The 24,978-nt window shown below is 35.2% G+C and overlaps 1 protein-coding gene across 5 annotated transcripts in view; it reads left to right on the top strand.

Annotated features, from left to right (window-relative positions):
• The first annotated feature begins 568 nt into the window (after positions 1–568).
• The window catches only part of LOC111048190 (transcription factor collier-like), a 147,915-nt gene continuing 123,505 nt past the window's right edge, over positions 569–24,978 (top strand). For 3 of the 5 annotated variants that reach the window (XM_039426038.1, XM_039426037.1, XM_039426036.1), the window contains exons 1-4: positions 569–1,725; positions 13,332–13,485; positions 21,279–21,342; positions 24,183–24,238. In XM_039426038.1, the coding sequence (XP_039281972.1) occupies positions 1,595–1,725; positions 13,332–13,485; positions 21,279–21,342; positions 24,183–24,238 (405 nt within the window). In that variant the 5' untranslated portion in view covers positions 569–1,594. Of the gene's footprint in view, positions 1,726–5,420; positions 5,617–13,331; positions 13,486–21,278; positions 21,343–24,182; positions 24,239–24,978 lie in introns of those variants that run through there. The other 2 variants (XM_039426040.1, XM_039426039.1) reach the window with 2 other exon arrangements.

Genomic DNA, 24,978 nt, shown 5'->3' with positions numbered 1-24,978 from the left:
CTATTCAAATAGAACGAAGGAAATACAATTATAATTTCATCTTGAGAGGTATTTAAAATAGACTGTATACAAGTTTGATTTGGAAAATCTCAGAAAACCTCTTCCAATGATTATTAGTTGATTCATTTATTGGATCAGAACAAAGTTAGAAAAGGAGACATTATTGTGCTTTCATAGTCTATTTGATAAGAGTAGTTCGAATGAACCATGACTACAACACTCAAGCTTGATTCAGTGATTTTCAGAAACCTTCAAACAATGCAAATCCTCCCTGATACCTCTATTTATTCTTCTTAATCAGAAATAACAAAAGTTTCATAGTTTCGTGTTTGATAAGGGAAGCTGAAATCAACCCCAACTACAGACAAGCTCATGTTCACCCCTCGACGGCTGAAGCCGTTGTGTGCGCTCTCTCCAGTTGTCAGCGCTAAAACCGCCCCACCACGCGATTGGCCAGTCGATGGGGGGCTGTGATTGGCCGACAGGGGCCAGGGGGCGTGGCCTGTCATCCCCGAGAGTCTCGACTTGCCCCGTGAGTCCCGATCGCTTATCAGTCGATCCCCGGTGGCCCGGTTATCTACTCCAGAGACTCCGTTTCTCGTTCATCAACCTCTCGGTCGGCGGTTACCTCGAGTTCTCGTCCTCGCCGATTACAACGCTACTTAGGCTACATTTAAATATTCAGATTTTGATGGATCTTAGTTGAAAGTTCGAAAAAAATTATTTTGAAGACATTCGATAGTAAGTTGGAAATCTTTGATTTCAAAGACTACAAAGTAGAAAGTTTAGAAAATGTTGATCTCGAAGACTATCTAGTAGAAAGTTCAAAAGTTTTCAATTCGGAAGACTAGAAGTTGGAAGTTGAGAACAGAATTTTTCGGAGACCTTTTTGTAGTAAGTTGAACATTTTTTATTAAAAGTTGAACATTCTCACTTGTTAGTTGAAAATACATCGATTTGAAAAAAAATCTTGTTTATATTTGGGTGACTGATTAGTGAAAATTGAAAAATTGCAATTCTCCATACTAGGTGAGTAGGCCTACTCTTCGGACAATTGAAAATATTACTAATCAATACTTTATACATATCAAAGTTTTGAAAAACTTCAGGTTTGAAAATCAATTTATTTATTATGATTGAGGACTGTATATGAATTCACAAGAATAAGTTACATATTTGTAAGTTGAGTATTCATATTGTGGTAACTGTGGAGTGAAGAGTTCAAAAACTTGAGTTTTAAAGACAATCAAATTGAAATTTAGGAAAATTTCTATCAGGAACACTATATTTATTTCAGTTTGGGATCATTTTCATCAAGGACTATTTTTATAATATTTAATCTTCGAAGTCTACTTGGTTGGAAGTTGAAAATAATCTATCAACATAATATTTACATTGAAATTTCGAGGTTCACTTGATTCAAACCCGAACGCTGCGATGAATTTCGTTTGAGACCCGGTCAACACCCAAAATCACCACGGTGGAGTGCGGGTACGCGACAGCGGGGTCTCCCTGGCCCCTGGAACTGGACCCCGTGGCGGCCGCCTGGGGTCGCAAACTGTACCCCCCTGGGGGCCGAAATGCCCCCGGTCTCATGTTCGGCCTCCACCAGGAGCCACACGGCGCCCGAGGTCCTCTCGCCGGACTCAAGGAGGAGCCGCTTTCGAGTTCGCAGTTGGCAGCCGCCAGGTCCTGGATACAGCCTACCGTTGTTGACCAAACCAGGTGAGTCAAAATTACCATATTACATTTTGTATAATAGAAATTAAGTTTTCAAATTAGGTCTATGTTACAGTTTCTCTATATTTATTTCATTTGATCATCACAAGAGGCTATATTTAGCCAATTCATACGAAAAATTTATGCCTCGAAGTGGATATAGTTTATGTAGGATTGTCAAGAAATTAATAACCAACTGCTGGGAAAGGATAATGACTAAACAATATTCCTATTATATTTCACATCCAAATATAATATCATATGAACACATTCAATATATGAATATTAGAATATTGGAAATAGCCTTGAATGGAATATACTTCATGTAGAAAAGGAAGAGGAAAATTGTTGAGAAATTCAAGAAGCCTGCGAGAAAAAATAATTTCTCACAATAGTTCCATAAATATATTGAGCGAAATATTCCATGTTCTATGTGATAATATGATTTATGGGGAATTGGTGAGAAAGTTTGAGCGTGAAATTGAGTATAATTTCTTGAAAAAAAAAAACATTTTTTATTGAACTGCGCTGTATCGAATAGACTCACTGTATGAATAATGCAGGAAATTGTGAAGAAAGTTTCATTATAATCATGAAACGTGCTAGAATAATTATTTCTCACAATATCACATTATTTCTGTTGAATTGAACAATTATAATTTTTATTTTGCATTAAATAAAGTGAATTAGAAGAGGGAGAAATTGTCAACATTTTGATAGAACTGAGAAATACATTTTTTAATCATTATAAATAATTTTAATATTGAATTGGATAATTGGTGTGAAAAATTGGAAATGGTTGGCAAAGTTTAATGAAACGCGTTAAGATATAATAAATTTAGGAGAAGAAACAATGATAGAGTTTATGGTAGAATTTGTTAATTATTCCCAATGAATATAATTTTAATGTTGTTCCTTAGTATGCGCTTATTGCGCAAATTGGAATAAAATAATGAAATAGGGTTATCGAATTGATAAAAGGATGACTAATTAATTGAGTTGTTATCTAGTGATATATTTCTCTAGTAAAAAATTATCAGTTCCAAATTATCTTTTTTCTCAGTTGTCAACTTATAAAGGTATTTCTGAATGAAAAGGAGAATTCGGAATTTTTCTCAGATAGATATTTTTCTACTCAATTTTTTCTGCTAGTTTTGATGAATGGAATAATGTTTTTCAAAATAGTTTTTGAATTTTTTTCTTAAAATATTACAAAAATGATAGAGGTTATAGGAAAAAAGTGTATTTTAAATTAAATCTTCTCAAGATAAGATGAACTATGATTTTTCAATTCTCTGCATTTCTTATACTATAAAGTCTTGTTCTCTTCCACTTTAGTTGATCTTAGATTTTGCCTGTTGGAGTTGATTTTGAAGTTAGTGCTCATGAAACACTACACATAAATTTCTACACAAATTTTATTTAAACTTTGTTGTTGGATCCGAATTCAGGCTATCACGTTAATTGTCCGTGTCTGAATGAATTCAATGAGTTTGATGAATTTTCTTTTTCATCCATATTTATATAATAACTATTTGTTAGGATGTCAAGCTTTGATAATTTCCCATCAATCGTGATTCGACTAAAAAAAGTGTTGAATATTCAGAAATCAGACTTTCTAGATTTTAGCCTTGAAAATGTTATTAATCTTTGAATTCAAGATAGCTGACTCGTCCATGATAATAAAACCAATTTGTCTTAAGAACCACATGAAATTTACAATGTATTATTGATTCGCTTTTTTCACAAGATTAACAAGATGACACTTCATGTGGGGATGATTAGTATTTTTTCTTAAACCACTCACAATCTTCTGTATGTAGTTTGAGCTTACTTGAAATAGATATAGTCCAAATCGAATTGACTTGAATAGTTATAGTCCAAAATTATTGGAGATTGGGAAAGTAACTCTCTTATAAACCCTTCTACAATGAATCCACAAAATATGTGAGTTGATATATGAGCTGAAGTGTATAGCTTTTTCCCATGGAATACAATAATCCCTATAAATATATAATTCCTAATTAATAAGTCAGTCAGTTCTCTACATTTTGCTCGGGTGTGAGAGATTTTTCTCAAACTTGATTTGAGGATCACATTTTTTAGATTATATAATATGTGGGTTTTTCACCATTATCAGCATTGTAGGAGTGAATACTATGGTAATTTTCTCACATAAACAGTTTCTGCTATTCAGATGAAATTCAACTTTTTAGTTCAAAAAATAATCTAATTGCTATTATTTGTTACAAAAACATAACATAAAATACCATAACATAAATAACATTAGTGGGGATGCAATCACAGTCACATTAAGATTCTTGCCGATAAATTAGTCTTTTCTTCAGAACTTTCCCTAAATACCCTGTATTATATTATAATCATATTTCCCCTAATGAAATGAATATCATAGTCGGAATATCACAGTTTAGGGCACTTGCAATTGTGTTTATATCGACGTTATGGTAATCTTTTCTATTGATCTACTGTTATACCTTCCAATTCAATATTCCATTAGAGAGAAAAATCTCTTGAATCCTCTTCCAAATCCAGCCTAATATTCGAATCCTTGTAACACTAGGGAAATCTTCTCGATATCGACTTCAAGAAAAATTCACATGAATGTTTCAAACAATGGAACTGATTTCTATCAAATTTAAAAACATCAATATCTCTTAACAAATTCATCTGTCTACTTTTCAAATTCTTGTGAATCTTGGATTTATGGGAGAGTGTAGTCATATTTGCATTCAAGGAAGGAATCTTTTTCATCAATACCACCTCAAACTTCGATTAATAAACAATTCCTTTCCAAAATCATCCCAAATCTCGCAATTTCGAAAATCACGTATAATTTTCTGTGGACTCGCTTCCAAGGAGGAAATCTTCTTGATAATTTCTTTTCACATTCCGTATCACAATGAGATACAATATTACGTATCAAAAAATTACGAATTTCAAACACAACATACTTCTCTCTAAATCCAACCAAATCTCCCAATTTTGAAATCATGTATAGTTGAACGAGTCATCGCATCAATGGGGAAATTCTTCTTCATCAATTCCTCCTCACATCACGTAGGCAAATTAATAATGATTATAATACTCTTCAAAAAAAAATTAGGAACACAAACTATTTCTCTTTGAATTCATCACAAGTCTCACAGCTCAAAGGTGTATAGTTACACTACTCTAATTCAAGATGAATATCTTCTCCATCGATTCCTTCGAACTTTTTGTATCATGATAACACTCCTTAAGCACAAATGAATCAAAGATTTTATTTCCAAACTAATCTTAAGACCCAGAATCTTCTTCTTCTTGTAGTTCCTATCCGTTTCGGATGTTGGCAACCAGCATGGCAAGCCTAATTTTGTCCACAGCCATGCGGAAGAGTTCAGCTGATGTTTTTCCCGTCCACTTTCTAAGGTTATGCAGCCAAGATTCTAGATTTCTAACCCAGAATCTAGAAGAGTCAAATTGTGACTTAGTCGCTCGTATGGAAATAATACTACTTCTATACGAACGCATAAGTTTATCTCCAAATTCAACCGGAATCTCGCAGTCTCGGGGGCGTAAAATTGTAGCCGCGTGAATACAGCGGGACGGTGGCGTCAATACAGTGCTGCTCTCATTAGCCGGGTCGGCAGGAAAGCAAGTCACCAACTCCTTAGCCACCCCGCGGCTCACGAGTCTACGCCAAGCGCAGCCACCCTACTGAGACACCAAACCCGTCTCCTCCTCTCTCCACCTCCTTACGACGACTTCCTCGTCGACGAGAAGCCTCCCCGACCGAGAACCCGCCTGCTATGCCATGTTGGACACGGCCAAGTCACTTGCCGCCTACCCGCACAATGTAAACGACATCTTCAACGGCAAAGTCAACTATGTTTACAGGTACGTGTTTGGATAACCTCACTAAGCGGAGCGGGAACTTTGAATGGGTTCGTTTGAGATTTCATTCTGAAAGAGGATGTTTTGAATATTTTGTTCTATATTGGAGTGAACTTTTCCGATAAATGAAGAAGGTAGTAACATAAATTAGAAAGAGGTAAACTAAACAAAGCAATTTAGAAAGGTTTTCATTGGAATTATTGAGAAATTTCAAACAAAGCAATTTAGAAAGGTTTTTGATTGGAATTATCTGAGAAATTTCAATGATATTATTTGTTTTGTGAGTGAAGTTCAGGCGTTCTGTTCCGATAATTGAAGAAGAATGTATATTATAGAGTTGATTCATAGAGGAAAAACGCAAATATAACAAGAAAATTGAGAAGGTTTCTTTTCAGGAAATTTAATAACAAGAATAGAATTTGTTTGATTTTTATTGTTTTTTTTATGCCGATGTTTGGAGATGGAGAATATTATAGTATGGGTGATTCAAAAATAAAAATGATCGGAGGTTGACCAGATAATTTGAAGGGGTTTTCTTAAGAAGTCTTGTATCTAGACTTCTATTATTTTTCAAATTAATCGAAGTCTATATCCTCGTAGGCTATTAAGCGTAGGTAATTATTCGTAGGCTATAAGCTTCATCCTGCTTTTATTGAATTTGTGGTCGAATCTAGTGTGGTCGAATGATTTTATGTGGATGAATTCAATAGAACTTATTTTGATCCAGATAATGGAATGTGATCACATGTCGCAGAACTGGTAATTATTGTGGTCTATCGATGAGAATACTCCGTGACTGTGATTAAAACAATTTCAATGCCTTTTGTATTATGAAATGGCAATCAGTTCTATGCGTGAAGGCAGTAGGTAACAGAGAGAAAGATTCTTGTCTTGCTGATTGAAATTATAATTTTTTTTTTATTATAATTTATAAGAATAATGTTTTTCGTAACGTATAATAATTTGAAAAACTCAAACGATTAGCTCACTCCATTCGTTCAGTTTTATTTCAGATTTTCAGTTTAGTCAATTTTTCAGATCGAATGCAATAGAGTTCGGAATATCGTTCCTATTGAATCGTATCATTAAAACAGATTTTATCGAAAAAAAAACATAAGAAATGAGGTGTCGTCACCTTTTGATATTCAAATATTGTGTTGTATTCATTCATATTTGATCAGTGACTAAACGTTTTTCCAAATACCTTGTGAGATTCGATCACGTACAATTATGTTATACTACTTAATCGAGTACTATAAATGATAATTCATAACTCTGCTCATCTGACAAAATAATAAACTTCCTATTAAGAAGCAGCACCGTAACATTTTCTTGGATATTCTCAAAACTTGCGAAGTCTGTTATGTACGGTATCAAAAAAATTCAATTTGAAAGACACGTGTTTTACAGGATTCATGATACACATACCTTTCATCTGATCATTGATATTTTCCAAAATTATTTTTTATATATCTATTCAATGCTACACAAAACACAGTTCAAAAGAGTGATCAGGGTGGGATCAACAGACAAAGCCCAACACCACACCAGCTCTCACTCAGATGCGCAGCTAATTCGATGAAGGCTCATCTCGGCGTGGCAAATATTATTATTGTCTCGAGAAAGAGAGATGCCATGAGAGGAAGTGAAATAGAAAAATAGAGAGAAAGACATGGTTTGAGAGGGAAAGATAGAAAGAAATTCATAGGTTGTGGGTAAGAAAGAAGGAGATAACTAACATGACAAGAGAGAGACAAGAGAGCGAGTAGGGTTGAAAGAGAATGATTTTTCGCTGTGATGAGTTATTCGTTTGAAATTAACGAGAAAGGGTGCGTAAATGTGTGTAGGTTTTTGCTGAAGTTGACAATTTTCTCGAGAATTGGTTTGTGGGAACGAAGGGAATCCCGGAAAAATGTTCAGGAAGGTGTGTCGACAATTAGGTTTTGCAATATCTGCTGCTTGAAAATACAGAATTAAAAAAATTGTCATTTATCTATAAAAATTCGACTGAGTCACTGTCAATATTGCACAACCGTTCCATGATATGTGTGTGTTTATTCATCTATAAGATTGTACCGATTTCATTGAGAAAATCCTCCCTGCTTCATTCTATAAACTCTATGCTCTTACCTGAACTATCCTATACCGCTATCCTATCTTATTCTATTCTCCAGCCTATCCGCTATCTCATTCAATTCTATAAGCTATTCCATATTGGATATCCTGCTCTATAACCTATCTATATGCTATTCTATCAATCAAATATTGCATACTAATCTGCCCTTGCATGATGTGAGGTCCTAGGTCCTCAGATGCAAGCCTACTCGCGTCATGTATGATTGATGATTTTTAAATATAGCCCGGAGCGGTGCACCCATCTGCTATAGTACAAAATAGCACTAGGAGGGTCACAATAATCTCGTTACTATAATTCAGTTAGGACAAGACCCTCGTCCGTTGTACTAGCTCTATTTGTCCTAGCCTGCTACTAAATAGATTTCGATGCAGCATAATTGGTAGAATCAATACGGCAGGCACTAATAGACAGTTATTGGTTAGGCGGGTTTGATTATGGTGGGATAATTTGCTAGTGGAATATTTATAGAGCTATGGAATTTGTGAATGATTTCAGTGCTCTCAATTTCTGAGAATATTCTCACTTTGTAGTTCTCGGAACATGGGAACATAACTTTATAATATTGAAAAACATGAAATGAATTCGAGTGGGCGATGCTTCCAATATCATACAAACTATATTCCACAAAATAACAGAGTTTGAAATTTGACTGATGTTAAAACCCCATGATGCACAATGTTAACCAATGTTAATATTCTGCATCATGGAGCAATTCTGTAATATAAACCCTATATTAACCAATCTTTTCAAGAAAGTTGTGAATGTTTACGCTGATGTGATGAGTTGTACTTTTTCTATAAATGATTAACGGGACTCTCCTGAATTTATCCTCTTTCTTTATCCTGCTGAGACATTTTTAACCTGAATAACATTTCCTTCCCGCGCTGATATATCTATTTCTACAAGGAATACACTTCCCAAAATCAACATTGTAATTCATACCTTGACCATTCTTTCTCACAAAACCTGCCAAAAATCAACATTCATCCCTGTCTTGAAGTAAACAAAACACCATTACTGTCAAATATGATTAGCTGACAGGTTAAATGATATTCAACATTGTTTCGTACAGGAATTCCTGCCGCTCAGCGGGCGTTATCCCGTATTATCATAAATCATGCCACAGTTTCAAGGTGGTTGACATTTCCCACGCTTGGTTTCAGAAATTAACAGCACAGCTTCTGTGTCTATTCATGAGCAGGCTCCATTGTGAACACGTTATGCATACAGCTTTCTTTCTGCAGCTTCTGAAGGCACTTCATTTCAACCTCGGGACAGATCCCAAACAATATAATGCATCCTTCCATGAATAGAATAGGCAGCAACTGAGGCAGTTACCTGTTAGCTCTCCACAGTTCTGTGGTCAGTGATAGGGTTGTCACATTCAAAACAAATAGTTGTAGGTGGACATCTACGAACAGGAAGACATCTCCAGGTAGCTTGACAGGAAGGTTTGTGGTTTTTTAAATGTGTGAAACCATTTCTCTACTGTTGAGTTCATGTGAAAAACGGTGAAGGGCACAGGGATTCAGGTTGGAAGTTACAATTTCTATGGTTTTGTTGTTTCAAAATGTAGTCCTCAAAAAATAAGGGTTGATTCCTTTTTGCCCATTCCATTCAGTATTCATCATTATCAGTTTAATATCAGTGAGGATAATGCCGTCTCACTCATTGTTACTGGGGGTGTGCGTGTATAATTCAATTTGGGCGCCTTCAGAGAGATTTTTTTTCTGTTCTATCATGCTTGTCTGTTCTGCTTTTCCTGACTTGTATTTGTTATTTAAATTGTAGCCTTCCTCGCTATTCCTTGGTTTTCATCATATTTTATTTATAAATTCAGAGTTATTTATAATTTAGTTTTCTACTTTTTTTATCCCTTCTGTAATGCATGGGAATTATAGATTCATCATTGTGATAGCTCAAGAGTTTTATTGTTTAGTATAGTTCCATATTTTGTTGTTTGATTTTAGTAAGTATATTATATCGTTTCTTGAATTGTATAAACTTTATTGCTTAAGATTCTATGTAACTGCTTTGAATTGTACTCAGAAGGAAAAAATGAATTGAATTGAATTATCAAACATCCATTCAATATTTCAAAATCATTACATCAATGAATGGGAGCGAATATTAATTATGCGTTCCAATTAATCACATGTGAATTTGTACGGGCATCATCCTACTATGAATGTATTTGTACATTCAACAAAAATATATAAATTGAAAAATTAATGAATAAAATTGAATAAAAATCAGTGACAGACCCTGTGAGTTAACAGCTTCAAGACAGCAATGAACTAATCTCTTTTTATGATATTGATGAAAAGACGTGAAGATTATTGTAATTTTGTGCTGGAGCTCATTGAATTGAGGAAGTTCTATGTCAAAAAATACAACAATACAATTGATAATTCAACCTATACAGGAATAAACTAACCAGATCTTCCTGAACAAACTATGTAGAACAAATATTGATTGTGTCTTTCTTGATGCATAATATCATGGGCTATACTAACAATTTTTAACAATAGCCTCGTATTCAAATACAATACTCCGCGTACTCTGAATAACACGATATTGCTATGCTTTCATTATTGATAGTGGGTGCCATTTGTGAAATATGAACTGATAACATTCGAGAAGCAGAAGCTGGATAAAATGTAATAAAAACGAGAGAAAAAACAGAAAAGGAGAGACCTGCGTTGTGTATTGGTTACAGATGTGTCACGTGAGAGTGACGTCACATTTTTGGCATAATGGATTCAATGTAGGAATATCAGCACCTGTGCTCCGCTTACGAGGAATATGTTTTCAAATTCCACGGGAAAGAATAGAGGAATCAGCTTAGAAGTATTGTTTCATACTACTCCGGTAGAAGATATTCCATATTGGTTTTCATATTGTTTGAGTTATTCCTAATTCAGCATTATCTTCCATACTTATTGATTATTTTTTCCATCTCGAATTGATTCACTACAGTTATCAATCAATCTATTGAAAAATATCTGTTTAGTATTGATGGCAAGAGCAGGTTGTAACTCTTTTCGAGTATTGCTTGTGATAAATATTGTTTTTGATCATTATTTGTAGAATTGGGAGAATACACAAGTAATCATGTTTTGTGACTAGTATCTACAAGTCTACAACTGAGGAACTGAGTATACAAATTTGTTTTGGATGGAATATTAATTCCAACTTCAAATAACAAGTTAAACTCCATCATTTGAATGGAGAGTATGCTGCTTCCTCTGCTCAAATTGATATTGGTTGAATGGAAACAAACATGTACAGACACTGAACATTGTGTATTCGAAATCCATGATAGATACAATTACTTAGAATACTCCATAAAATGTATATGATCACAAATAAATAGAGTCTCATTCATTCAATACAACATTACCTCCCAGTGATTGTCCTGGTGTATTTGAATACCGTGATGAATACAATTACTCAGAATACTTCAGAAAATGTATTTGATTACAAATAAATAGAATCCCACGCATTCAATGCATAGTTACCTTCCAGCTTGACATTTGACATGAAAACAAATACATGAACAATACGTTTACATTCATATGAATAGATTGAATACACTCATATACAAAATAATAAACAAATCCCTCCAAAACAATAAACAACCCCGAAAAAATCCTACAAAATCAATTGAACAGACCGCATTCAGCGAATCTGATGTTTAGTTATGGTCAGAAACACAAATACAGAGTGAGCCACAAATAATAATCCACTTGATTTGCGCGATTGGACTAACTCCGATTGTTTTCACAGGCACTCTAATTCATTAGGCACCGTCACACGATGTTGACTCATCATAGATCACAGTTCACAGCATGTCACACGTCACATGGATGAAATCATTGGCCTTTCCACTAACTTGTGCTTCCAATATGTTTCTCTCATTCGTGCTTTCGATATTCTCTCCTCACTTGTGCTGTTTGTACCAGTTCCTCTCACATCTATGAGTTTTCTATTAACCTTTCATTCAACTACACTCATTCAATACATTCACTCATTTTATTCAACTGTAATTTCACATCTCTCATTCATGTTGTTTGATTTTCTATCCCTTGTTCTATCAACAGGCTACAGCAAAAGTTTTCTCACAATTGATGATACATTTATAACTTACCTTCTCACCTATGATTTTCCTTTGAATCATTCCATTTTCTCATTAATTTCAAACCTTTTTCATCTCATTTTTCACTTTTCGTGTACATATTGTCATAGAGAAAAAATAATTACGCTACTATTTCTCTATTCATATTTAAAGATGTTGCGAGATTCCTCGAATTATTGGAATTCATTAAGTTATTAGTTACATTGGTTATTACCATGATGAACTGAAATCTGAAGATCCGAGACAGCATATATATTGTATTGCAATCGAAAATTTATCAATATATCTAACTACTTCATCTACTGATGATTTACATTTGATATTTTCAACCTCTATCACACATTTTGCTCTTATTTCAGATAATGTAAATTTTTCCGTCCCTTCCATTCACTTGTGCTGTCCACTACAATCGGACGATTGTTTTTATCGATGATTCTCATACTTTTCAACCCTCCTTATCTCTCATAATTCTTTGAATCATGATCCTTCTCACTCATTTCGCTATTTGTAGCTCCTCTCACCTATGCTGTCTCCATCTCACTATTTGCAACCACCCTCTCATTTACCTCGCCTCCCAGCTGTGCTGTCTCTATGCAAACAGAACAGCAGCATACATAAACAAGCCGACTTGTATTGGTATTGGTGTGTCGTATCTATGGCAAGCATGAATGTTGTCAGGCTAGTGATTATTATCCATGCGTGACAATACAGGGGACGGGCAATAACTATTATGTATGAGGTGTTTGCACCCCCCATGTGGGGGAGTATGGGCATTTCTATTAGCCCATAGATGATATGGTGTGAGCCAATCTGCCATGGACAATAGAGCGTGGATGGAGACCGTGTTCATTGTGTATTTGAACTGTGGCTCACTAGTTGTGGCCATGTTTATGTTTACAAGTGATGTCTTCCTGCTTCCAGAACTGTTGATTTGGCATTCTGTACTTTGAGACATGTAAAATACTGACTTCTATCACATAAATTGAATACTCAATATCACTCATGCATGATTCCTCTACTATTCCTATACTTATTCCTGTCATATTTGAGAGTATTGACACTCTTATACCCGATACTATCAAATATTTGAGATTTGGATAAAACGACTTGAAGCATACTGTTTTGAAACTATTTTCTATAATAACATGTGCCACAACTCACTGTAACTCATAAAGTTGAATACTTGATTAATTCAATTGCATGAAACTCTACTCTGAGTCAAAAAATGACTTGAGTGTACAAGGTAGAGATTAGTAAACACCTGGGTGACAGATATTAAATCAACAGATAATTCAGAAAAAGGTCTGTCGGCATCATACTTCACCCAAATTTACTACAGAGAGTCTAATTCATTAAGGAGTCCAAATGAATGGACTAAAATTGTTGTTGATTCCATCACAAAAGTATGGTTACATCAATTTCTAAATATTTATTTTTTTACAGCGTTGGAGTTGGCAGAGCTCACTTCGAGAAGCAGCCTCCCAGCAATCTACGCAAATCCAACTTCTTCCACTTCGTGATCGCCCTCTACGACAGAGCTGGCCAACCGGTTGAAATTGAAAGAACGGCTTTCATCGGATTTGTTGAAAAAGATCAAGTGAGTATTTCCTGAATGACTGTCTTCTAATTCTCCTTGTAGTATTGTCCCATTACTATCTTCTGATTACTCATTATATTTGACAGACACGTCTTATACAACTTTCACAATTTATTATACAGTACATTCACATAGAGAACTCAAGAAAACTGTGATTTATCCATTTGCTAGATGCTAATAATTAAAGCTAAATGTTGACGATTTATTGGACAGAGAATATTCCGATGAAAAGTTCGATCTCTGTAGGACGAAATGATAAAGTAATCTATTGAAAAAAATGAAACATCATAACCTCCATAATAGTTGACAGAATCAACAGGATAAGGGTCAGTTACACATGAAACTAATCTCATTTATCCACCATTGAACCCAGTAATTGTCTGGAAGTTGGATCCCTTCATTGGTACTAGTTTGCATGGATTTCGTTACATAAACATCATTTTTCATGATTGTTTTGTTCGATTTCTAGTGTCATTACTCAACTTTTGAATAGTAGAATTCAAGATTATTGATAGTTGAGAGCTTCTTCTTATTTCTAATTTTTCATTGGCTTTCTAATCTCTTCATTATTATCCAATTTTATGTTGGGAATTTTTGAATATTAGGGGATGAAGAAAAAGTAGACTCAAGGAGAAAGGGATAAATAATTTTGTTTCATGCTTAACAATAAGGGTGAGGTTTGAAAGGGTTGTGAAAGTAAAGGGTCACTAAAGATAATAAGTTTGATAGAAACAATTCAAAAGTGTTTTGTTTCTGGTCCATAGATAACATCATTATTTCATCTGTAGCCACTACACCAGTATATCACCATTATTATGCATATGAGCATAGTCCATATACATAGCGCACAACCCAACATAACCAGGTCATATACATATAATATGAAGACTACAACATCTATGTATGTAGATCGATGATGATGATGATGATGTAGACGATTCAGATGATATTATTGATAATGCTCCACAGCTCTTGCATAACATAAGTGGGTGTTGTGTCGGGGGAGGAAGGAGAGGGTATGATGGTTCTTGCAATCTCCTACTGCCTTACCCCCCCTTGAATTTACCTCCCTCGTTTTCTCACACTCACTCTCTCTTACACTATCACCCTCTCTCACTCACTTCCTCTCTTACATTTTCTCTCACACACCCCAACACTCAAATTAGTCGCAGATATTGAGGGCACATAGCATCACTTCAATTACGATCATATCTGAGTGCTGCTGCTTACATGTAATAATTTATCAGCCATAATAAATGAAATTAGTACACCCATCCTGGTCCTGACGCGTGCCTCGTTACTGCGTTAGTCAGCAATAGTGATTGTTTCAGTGGTGGGGAATAAGTTCGAAGATTGAGACCCTAATTTTTGCATCGAAGTTTGCAAATTTTGGAGGTGAACTGATTCTATAACACAAGAGCATTGTTATAGAATCATGAACTAGAATCTCTGCAATTATCAACTTACAGTTTCTTGATATTTTTAAAAGAGTTTCCACTTGAGAGTTATGCCTTCATATTGATTGATTCAAGTAATATATTTGTTCTTGAATGGAATCAAGAACAAATACCTCAGAAGTCTTGATTACAATACTTTTCGTTACTTTCAACTGATATGCAGGAATTTTGATTTCCATAAATTAACCATAAACATTTCAACTCACAGAATATCTGAGTTAATCATCTTAAATTATTCTACATTTTAGAAGCATTTCATTCATTCTATTCCATAAATACTTCATTTAAAAATTTTAAACATTTCAATAGAACAAACTCATCCTTAGAAACTCCTAAAATAATAGATTGTGTGAGAGGTGTTGACGACATTGTAGCTTGAATATGACCAACGTTAAAATGAAGAGCTGACGTTCCTGATAAAAGATGACCAGCGTTGAAATAAACAGCAGCACTCGTCGTTGAGTAGTGGTTTCACAGCTTTTGCTCACTCACTCTTTCCTCCATCGTTTTCATCTCTCTCACTCACTCTCACTTACATCCTCTCAACCATCCTCTATCTCTCTCCCACGCACTCTCGTTCACGAGAACACTTTCACGTCACGTATAATTATTGCGATTCCTACAAACGATGATGATCGCGTGAGTTGTCAGCAGTCGAAAAGCGCGGCGTTAGAGCGGAGGTTTGTCAGAGTCACGTGGTTTTATGGCGAGGCGTGAACATTGCCCCCCTTTTCAGGGGCTGCGGCCCCCTTTTCACCCCCGAAAACGGGGTGAGTCAAGTGGTTGGTGGCGGTGGGCTTGTTGTAACTCAATAAAATTAATTTGCAACAGCGAGTGAGTTTGCTACCCTTGTCGTGTGACGGGGTGGAATTTGAATTCTTGCTGCAATGGATTTGGGAGGGAGGCATTGTGGGATTGGGGGAAGGGGGATGAGAGCACGTCACAATGATTATCGTTTACAATTGCTGGATTGCAACTGAACCGATTTCGGTGAACGTATCGGGATTTGTGATGTGATCTTTGTAGATTAATATAGCTCGCTGATGGTTATTGAGTTGATTCAGATCTGGTATGCAGTTTGAGTGCATGGATTTTTTTAGTAGTGAAAATGAATGAAGTTTTGCTAGTTGCAATGCGAAATGCATTTTCAAATTAGTCATCATGAATCGAATTAAACTGGGTCATCTCATTTTTCATACAATTAAAATTAAAATATCATACAATTAAGATATTGATAGATTATGATTTATAATATTTTCAATTTGATAGTTCATAGTAACGTTGTTGGTATAAATTCATTTTATTACTGCTATTATTTATTTGATTGTGGAAACAATATATTACAGATCATATGAATATGATTGGAAATAAACAACAGGCTTGGCACAAAACTATTTCACTCCCAAATTTTTAAAATGAATAACATTAAAAAAAAAGGTTATGTTTCTACTGTTGAGATTTCAAGTTCAATTTTCGTCCGAAAATGAGCTAAAAAGTTTGAATTTAGAAGGAATAAAACATCGAATTATAGTCAAATATTACACTCAATTATCATCACACATTGAATGAATATTATATCATTGTGAACAAGAATTACAAAACGAATTACACCTGCAACAAGAAAAAGAATTAGGAGTTCTGAACATGAACTCCTACTATATTTATGTTTTGTGTTTGTGCAGATATAGAATATTTGATGCAATATTTCCACTTTTTTTTCATCATAATTTACCCGAAAATCGTAACCAATAGTGTGATGAAAACTGTTTAAAGAACATTCATTCATACAAATTTACACTTATATTATGAGAACACAAAATTATTGAAATATATATATTTTTTTGATTTGAAACTTCTTTATTGTCAATACAATTTTACAAAAAAAAAAAAATATAAATATCCTTGAAACAATAAAGCCCAAAGGTAGAAACCTGTTTGGGAAACATAATTTTTAAATATAGGCCTATGCACACAACTCTCGAGAATAACATCAGCCGGCCTTAAAAACTAATAACAATTTGAATTTCAGCGAAACCTCTAAACTATTGTACTATTCTCTAAATATTCTTTCTCACATCATTAAACCATTCTCAGATTTATTTCACACCTTATTTCCAAACGAATCTTCCAATACATCTGTAATTCTCTCGAATAAATACATACAACACCAATCTAAACCCCAAAACTCACTCAATTTCCCTTCAGACAACATCACGTATAGATTCACTCTGGCAATAACAACAACCACTCCACTCCATAAATCAGAATCAAGCCGGAGCCAAGTTGAAATTAATCTAGCAGGAATAATAGCAGAGAATGTGTATGATTGGCTCATGTATGGTGAGCATGCTATTGACAAATAATACTCGCTAACTGAACGATGGTATCAACATTACTGTCCCGCTTTTGATTCACCTTCACTCACAAGTTAAACCACCTACAACGTAGATGTGTGAGTAGTTACAGTGTAGTTGTAGTAGTGTAGCTACCCTACATGCTTTGCCTTCTGTCATGCTCTGCTGTAGCGTGTGTTGGCTACTCAGCGACCATATACATATATCTACATAAATATATGTACATCTACACACAAGGAGAAGGCACACCATTACGCTATACACAATTATCTAACCCCCTCCACCCACCCTTACTTAGGTCCAGTAATCTATCGGATAACGGCCAGGGGTATAATTGCCCCCCCCCCGCTGCCCACAGGATAGGGATCAATATGCTCATGTTACAAGTTGACTTCAGATCATCCTTCAGTGTTTGCATTGAGTGTCGGGTCTTCAGCTCACACATGTACCAACACGCCATGTGCGTGGAAAGAACGTAGAGCATGGTCATGTCATAACCATCGATTAGTTTTACATTGATTAAAGGCTGGTAGACTGGGGTCAGAGAGGTATAATTGAAGTCAGGATTATGAAGAAGGTGATTAAATTGATTAGTTTTATATTGATTAACTCCTCAGTAAAGTGGATTTGAAGGGTGACCTAGAAGCTGAGATAGTATAGAGAAAGTATGTTATCATTATGTCTCAGGGCCAAAGCATATTAGGCAATTTCTGATGGTGTTTCTAGAGTCGGGAGGACAGAAAGCTCTCTGATTGACTAATTGGGTTGTCGCCTGAAAAAACACATGGAAAACTCTTGAAATACTCTTGATGTGGCCTGGCATCTAATCATAGATTAGTTCACATCGATTAGTCCTATTTAACGAGGTGTTTTCTATCTTGTTAGGTGTGTGAGGTGATGAATGGAGATATTGAAGATAACTGAAAATGGAATAAATATTGTTGTGGCATAGAGAGTTTTATATCAATTCAATTGATTACCTCTTCGAAAAAATGTTATTGATTTTGAGACTATGAATGAAAAATGGTTATGCACAATTTTACTATAGGTTTCACATTGTTTCATTATCTAGGTTGAAGTGGATTAGCAAGTGTCATGGATTTGAGTTAAGATTGAGAAATAGGTATATATCATGATAAAACTTCAGTATTGGTGTCTTCAATGAAATGTTTCATTGGCGTGAAGCATGATGCACCTGAAACATAAATTACTGGAGACTTGATTTACTGATTAACTATCCTGTGAACTAATAACTAACGTCAATATCATTGTTAATCATGATATCATCGTTTACGACCTACATATATCAATATCTTGTTTTTCTCACTCGATTTCATGTGGTAGAATAGTCTGTGGTAGTTAGTCTACAAATTCTCTTCCAATTATCCCACAAACACCCAAAATTCCTTCCAGACAATTTGAGCAGACTAATAGCGTCCTTCGTTCACAAATGTTTGGGGCCCTCTTATTAAACACAAAAAGGAAGTGTTAGAGAACTTCAGAGAGATAGAGGGAGAAAATATCAGATAAGAATGAGGAAAGAGAGAGAGAGAAAATGGAAGTGAAAGAGGGATAGGAAGGGAAGAAAAGAGGAGAAGAGGGAGGAGAAAGAACAAGAGATCACATTTAGAGAAGCATGACTGTACTATACGTTTCCCTATATTTCCATTGCCTAACAGCGCTACCAGTTATATTTAGTCTACAACCCTGTTTCAGATATACTGCAACTTTGTTTCCCTATTCTCCAACCCTCTCTCTTACTCTTTCTCCCTCACTCTTTTCTCTCCTGAAGGGCAGTAAAGACATTTATCACTCTGTTCTCCCCTAGCTTTGTTTCCCCCTATGCAAGCTCCTCCACCCACCCAAAGTCATGCAGTTCAAAGAATCTCCCCGCATTGAAATTTAGCCATGGTTATGGAGAGCTGCTACCAGCAATGTCTGCATATTCTATGAACATGGAAATGTGAATTTCTAATGAGAAATAATCCAGTTATAGTGTGTAGTAGCTTCGGTTCTGTTAAGCAATCAGCAGTAGGGCACCTTGATAGATTCGTGATACTTAAAGAAAATCCACTTTGAAGAAGGGATCCTATGACATGGTTCGAAACATGCTCCAGGTAGTGGAAAGATGTTAACGAATGTTTCACAACATATATGATGCTTGTGAACCGCAATTAAAAATTGTTTGAAGTGGCAGTTCGTGATTAATAATAGGGTTTAGAAAAAGTCAAATTTTGAATACTCGACTCATAATGAATCAATGAATTGGAAAAAAGATTTACAAATGGAATGAATGGAATGAATGGAATGAATGGTTGATGTTTTCCCGAAAATATTGAGACTCCGTTTGAAAAACTTGAAGTATATGCAGCACAGATGGAATTAGTTGAGATCTTTGAATATTAAGTTTATCCATTCATGGTGAATATTGGCAAATTAATTAAAAGAGGCTAATTTATTTGAGCTCCCAAATACTATAAAAGCGAGAAAGAAGCAATACTTGGGGCATATTATGAGAAACCCAAACGGTTATGATATCCTTCCTACAGGGCATATTGCAAGGAAGAGTGTTATGGGAAGGAGAGGAGTCGGCAGAAGGAGAATTTCACGGCTGAAAAATTTGAGAGCCTGGTTCTCCATGAACACCGCAGAATTGTTTGTTGCAGCTGTGGATAGGGTGAAACTAGCCACCATGGTAGCCAACGTCTGGAAGCGGACAGGCACATGAAGAAGAATATTTGAAGTTTTTTCTTGCTTTGAGGGGATGATCAATATAATTCAATGAAGTTTATTGCTCTATGCTTGTTGAGGAGTTCATTCAATAAACCATTGAGTTATAACAAAAACTGATTATCATTTGTAACTCGAATTGTGCCGCTTGGTACTTATTATGCCACTAACCTTAACACATACCATCCAAGGGCTTGTCACAATCAAAATGTTGTTTCTCACTACACAGATCAAGTTGATGTGGATGGTTATGTTGATGCTGATGTATGCTTGTTACGTCACAGCTAGTTAGTCAATTATGATGTAGCGATGATGATGATGATTTTGATATTGATGATAATCAAGATGTTGATACCAATGATGATGCCAACAACGATGATGATGATAATTATAATGATAATAATGATGATGGCAACAACGTTGATGAAAGTGATGATAATGATGAGGATGTTGTTGATGGTGATGATGTTTATGATGATGATGATGATTATGAAGAAGATGATGATCATGTTGATGATGTTGATGGATATGATGCTGATGATAATCCCATCTCATGGTTAGAAGCTGAACATCGCCCATGCTATGGTCGGGCAGGTAGAAGGCAATTGATTGATTGGCTGTCTACAAGGAAGCCAAGCTTAATGTGTGCATGTGTGTGTGTGAATGCGTGTGAGTGTATGTGATGTATTTCCATCAACATGACAATCACTTTGAATTGGATGACATTGTGGGAGTAGTATATTCTGGTATATTCTATATTAGAACATTGCATTGACCTAATGTCAATATTATAGTTTTCATGTAGGTGTTTATTAGAAATGTTGATGATACGGTTTATAATTTTCTATAAATCACATTCATGACAGCATATCAATTACTGATTGCTCAGGGTATTTTTGTTACGAATAATAATAATAATATCGAGTGACCTGGCTGGCTCAGGTCTGTTGTATAACTGAGTTTTCAGGTCGCAACTGATCAATTTCAGGGCCTCTGACATGACCTAACGACTACTTTTCAGGCAGCCGGGACCGACGGCTTAACGTGTTCATCCTAAACATTGTTACGAATACTGTACATTGAAATATTTTCACAAATACAAGATACAAGAAGATACGAGAACTTCAAAAGAAATTCATTTCAACAATAATTCATTGAGTTGTAATGAGTGTTGCTCGAAATATTTGATTAAGTTAAGTTCAATAACTCATGATAAAAAAAACTTCATTGACTGATTTTTGTTTTCTTATAGGAGACAGAAGCACAAAAAACGAATAATGGCATCCAGTATCGTCTTCAGCTGCTCTACGCTAATGGTAAGTTCAATCAGTATTATCAATAATTTGGAGAATGCTTTCATTCAGTAATCCATGTGACAATAATTGAAAAATAATTTATGAATGGAATCAAACTTACAAGCTATGACTCTAAGAATCGAAATTCTACTATATGAGACAATAGTAAGAGACCAGCTTCAACAGGAACAAGCTGTTTTCATATTTCTCCTTCAGCTCATTATTTCTGGTAGATTGAGATTTGCATGACTATTATTAATTGGGAGAGAAGTTGAATGGAAAAAGTTGAATGGAATCATCATCAATATCCATCAACCTAGACAAACACTTCATCATCCCAGATATGTAATCCTCCCGAAAAATATAATTTATCGGTTATATTTTTTTTATTGGAATGGTAACAATCGAGGTGCAAAAATATCAATATAAAGACAGCAGTCAATATCCTCACCACTTTTGAAATGGATCTCACTTCCCATTAAACACAAATGTATAGGAAATGGAAATCTAATACATGGAAGTTGTTATTTATTCAAATTGTAGGCGCTTATAAGGGGTGGCGGAGAATGAACGATTTTAGAGCAATTAGCCAGTAGCCAATACTCTCTTCACCCCTCTCTCTTAGACTCTCTTCTCTCTCTTACTCCTCAAAATTCCTTCTCTCTCCTACACTCGATCGTTCATTCTATCTTGTGTTTCTCGTATTCTTCTTCCACTCTGGCTGGTTGTTATCTTACTATCTCTCTCTTTCTCTCTCTCTCTCTCTCTCTTAAGCCGGGCCAGCTATTACTAATGTATTTAAGAGGTAATCTGCTGATAAATCTGCTGGGAAGCTTAGGGCATTGGAAAAGCTAACGACCGGTCATTTGGCGAATCCTGTGTTCTAGTCTTTCACCGGGCACTTAATCTCAGGGCTGGAGCCCTTCTTGGTAGCCCCCCTGCCCAGCAATGCGTCCTTTCTGGCCCCCTTGCCCCAAAATACCCAGTTTTGGTTCCCTCTTGTCCCTGAAATAGGCCTCCTTGGCCTGAGAGAGGACATTCAGGTTCCTTTCCTGCTCAGAGTGACCCTTTGCCCCTTCAGGGTAGCAGAAAACCCTCAAGACACAGGGATATGTTGGAATGTCTGTATGATAGTAACCCTTAGGACCTCGAGTCAGCATATTCATGGGTGGTATAACTCTCAATAAGATATGCAGGATTTGCATTCGGTGATCAGAATCTAATGTAATAACAATTTCTGAACCAATTGACCACGTTCCAGTAGACGTACCTTTCAATCGTTTCATTTTCCAAAGCAAAATTAATTTGAATTGATCACACTTGAGTACAAGTGAATGTAATTTCGACGAACAACAATGGATAAGATTATATAGAATTTAATAGAATAGAACTCTATTCACCCAAATAAACGACATTACAAAGAAAAATAATTCTAATGATAAATCAATCATTCTATCTTGATAAACTTCTTTCTTCGATATTTATTTTTTTGAAATAGATAGTTTTGGCCGTAGGCTAGCCGTCAGCGGGATAATAAAATGATTAGAAAGCCAAGATTTGTAAGACAACATTCTCTATGTTCTACTGTAGGTTTCATCTTGAACTCTAACTTCATTTCTGGAATTCGACTTGTAGCTTGTTCCTGAATCATTTACACTGTGGTGTATCATACCACATCAAATGAATGAGGCTTTATTCGAATTTAAGAGAATATTAGAGATCAAAATTCTGTAAATCATGCACCTGATAGTTTAGTATTCTCCGTGTATTGTATCCTTGATTTAATATTCTTCTTCAGTGAGATTTCTATTCGAATTCATTCAATTGGAAGAAGGTTTTACTCACGTATGATAAACTATTCTATTTATTAAGACAAAAGCCAAACCCTTAACCAGTGGACACGTTTAAATCTGAATCTGAAGATGTACTCGGGGGTCCAGTTGTGGTTCAAAGCTGTGTTTGATCACAAGCAAAGCACAAAAGACCATTGTTACCAACTCCTGTACAATTCTCGTGTGGGAATTATTAAATAAGTCGACATTTACGTCTTTAATGCTGGGATCAAAAGCTTCATTAATTATTAAATCAGGTGTCTCACCTCAACTGCGGTATTAATTACCTGACGGTGTGAGGTAGCACAGTGGCTGTTTAAACTGCGAATGTGAAAGCCTCCTTTTAGCTCTGTTTGTCCTACAGTTTTACTCTTTGAATCTCCGCTGAATGTCCCCAAAGTCTCAATTTACCCAAAAGCCCCGATTCAAGTCTTTTGGTCGACTCATGAATACCTTTGTTCACGATTGTTGTTTGATTCAAGCTTTGTGTTTCTATGTAAACCTCAGTTGACTTGATTCCAAATTCTGCTATTGTTACCCAGTAAGATTCTTATTGTTATTGTTTGTTCATTGTACAAACATGAGGGTCAATTTTGAGAATAAGTTTTGTTGCAGTTAATCCTGAATAATATTATATGTCACAAGAGGCACTGGCTGTGCGAAGTTCAATATGCATTATTTTATTGTGCATATGTTTAATTGTTATTAAACCTTATTTAGAATAACCGATGGGTGGATTATGGAGCATGTATAATTGTTTCTCTACGATTTACCATTCATTGATAATGCAATGAGTTTGGTGGACTCTTACAAGATTCGCTCAAGAGATCATATTGATCCACATATTGTGATTTAGTAACATTGTAATATATTACAATTATGATAACACAACACTATCAATAATGAGATTCCTCAACCGAACATTTCCCTTGTATGTCATATCACATTATAGTGTTGTTGAAATTGTATTTTTTGAATTATTTTTGATGGAATTGGAAAAGGAATATTATCAATATTTTTATTTTTCAGGGGTTCGACAAGAGCAAGACATCTTCGTCAGGCTTATCGACTCAGTTACTAAGCAGGTATGTTGGAGATTTAATAAAAATTATATAAATCTGAAAAGTTGAGAAGAGTTATTTGTGTATTATATTCAAACACATTATGCAGGTTCATATTCATTGAACATTGAATATGATGTTAGGGGAATAATCGAGTCAGCAGCGTCAGAACATTATTTTGCATCCAGTATTAATAATGTAGTTTCCGATCACTTCTCAAAGAACAAGTACTCTACAAATTGTTAATAATACAAATCGATCAATTAATCAATTCATCTATTTCACAAACAAATATAATACATTCACTAGAAAATACAAATAACATATTACAAAATGAAGATAAACATCAAGTGATATATAGCATTAAATCTGAATCTTCGAACGGAACAGTGACATAGTGATATTTTGGATACCATGAAATGATATAGCGGTCAAATGAACTCCTTATATCTGTATTCTCATTGTAAGATATGATTGAATAAAATATCACGATTATACAAGGAATTGAACATGGAAATAACACTTAAATTTGAAGTAGTTGCAACATTGTTAAATTGTAACAAACATCCCGAAGAAAGAACGCAACACAAGTAGTAAAACACCAAAGAAAAGGCAATAGGATCAATGAGCCAGCGGCAAGCAATTCAAGGGATGATAATTATCTCACTAAATCGATTTAACTAGAAGAACCACTCACCACGTGTTAGGGGATGAAATAGGGAAGGAGAGGATGATCCAGTTGTGTTCCTTAATGAGAGGTTAGA

This window comes from Nilaparvata lugens, chromosome 4, assembly GCF_014356525.2.
Source record: "Nilaparvata lugens isolate BPH chromosome 4, ASM1435652v1, whole genome shotgun sequence".
Taxonomy (NCBI): Eukaryota; Metazoa; Arthropoda; class Insecta; order Hemiptera; family Delphacidae; genus Nilaparvata; species Nilaparvata lugens.
Note: the sequence above shows the minus strand (reverse complement) of the source record. Positions and strands in the feature narration are given on the sequence as shown.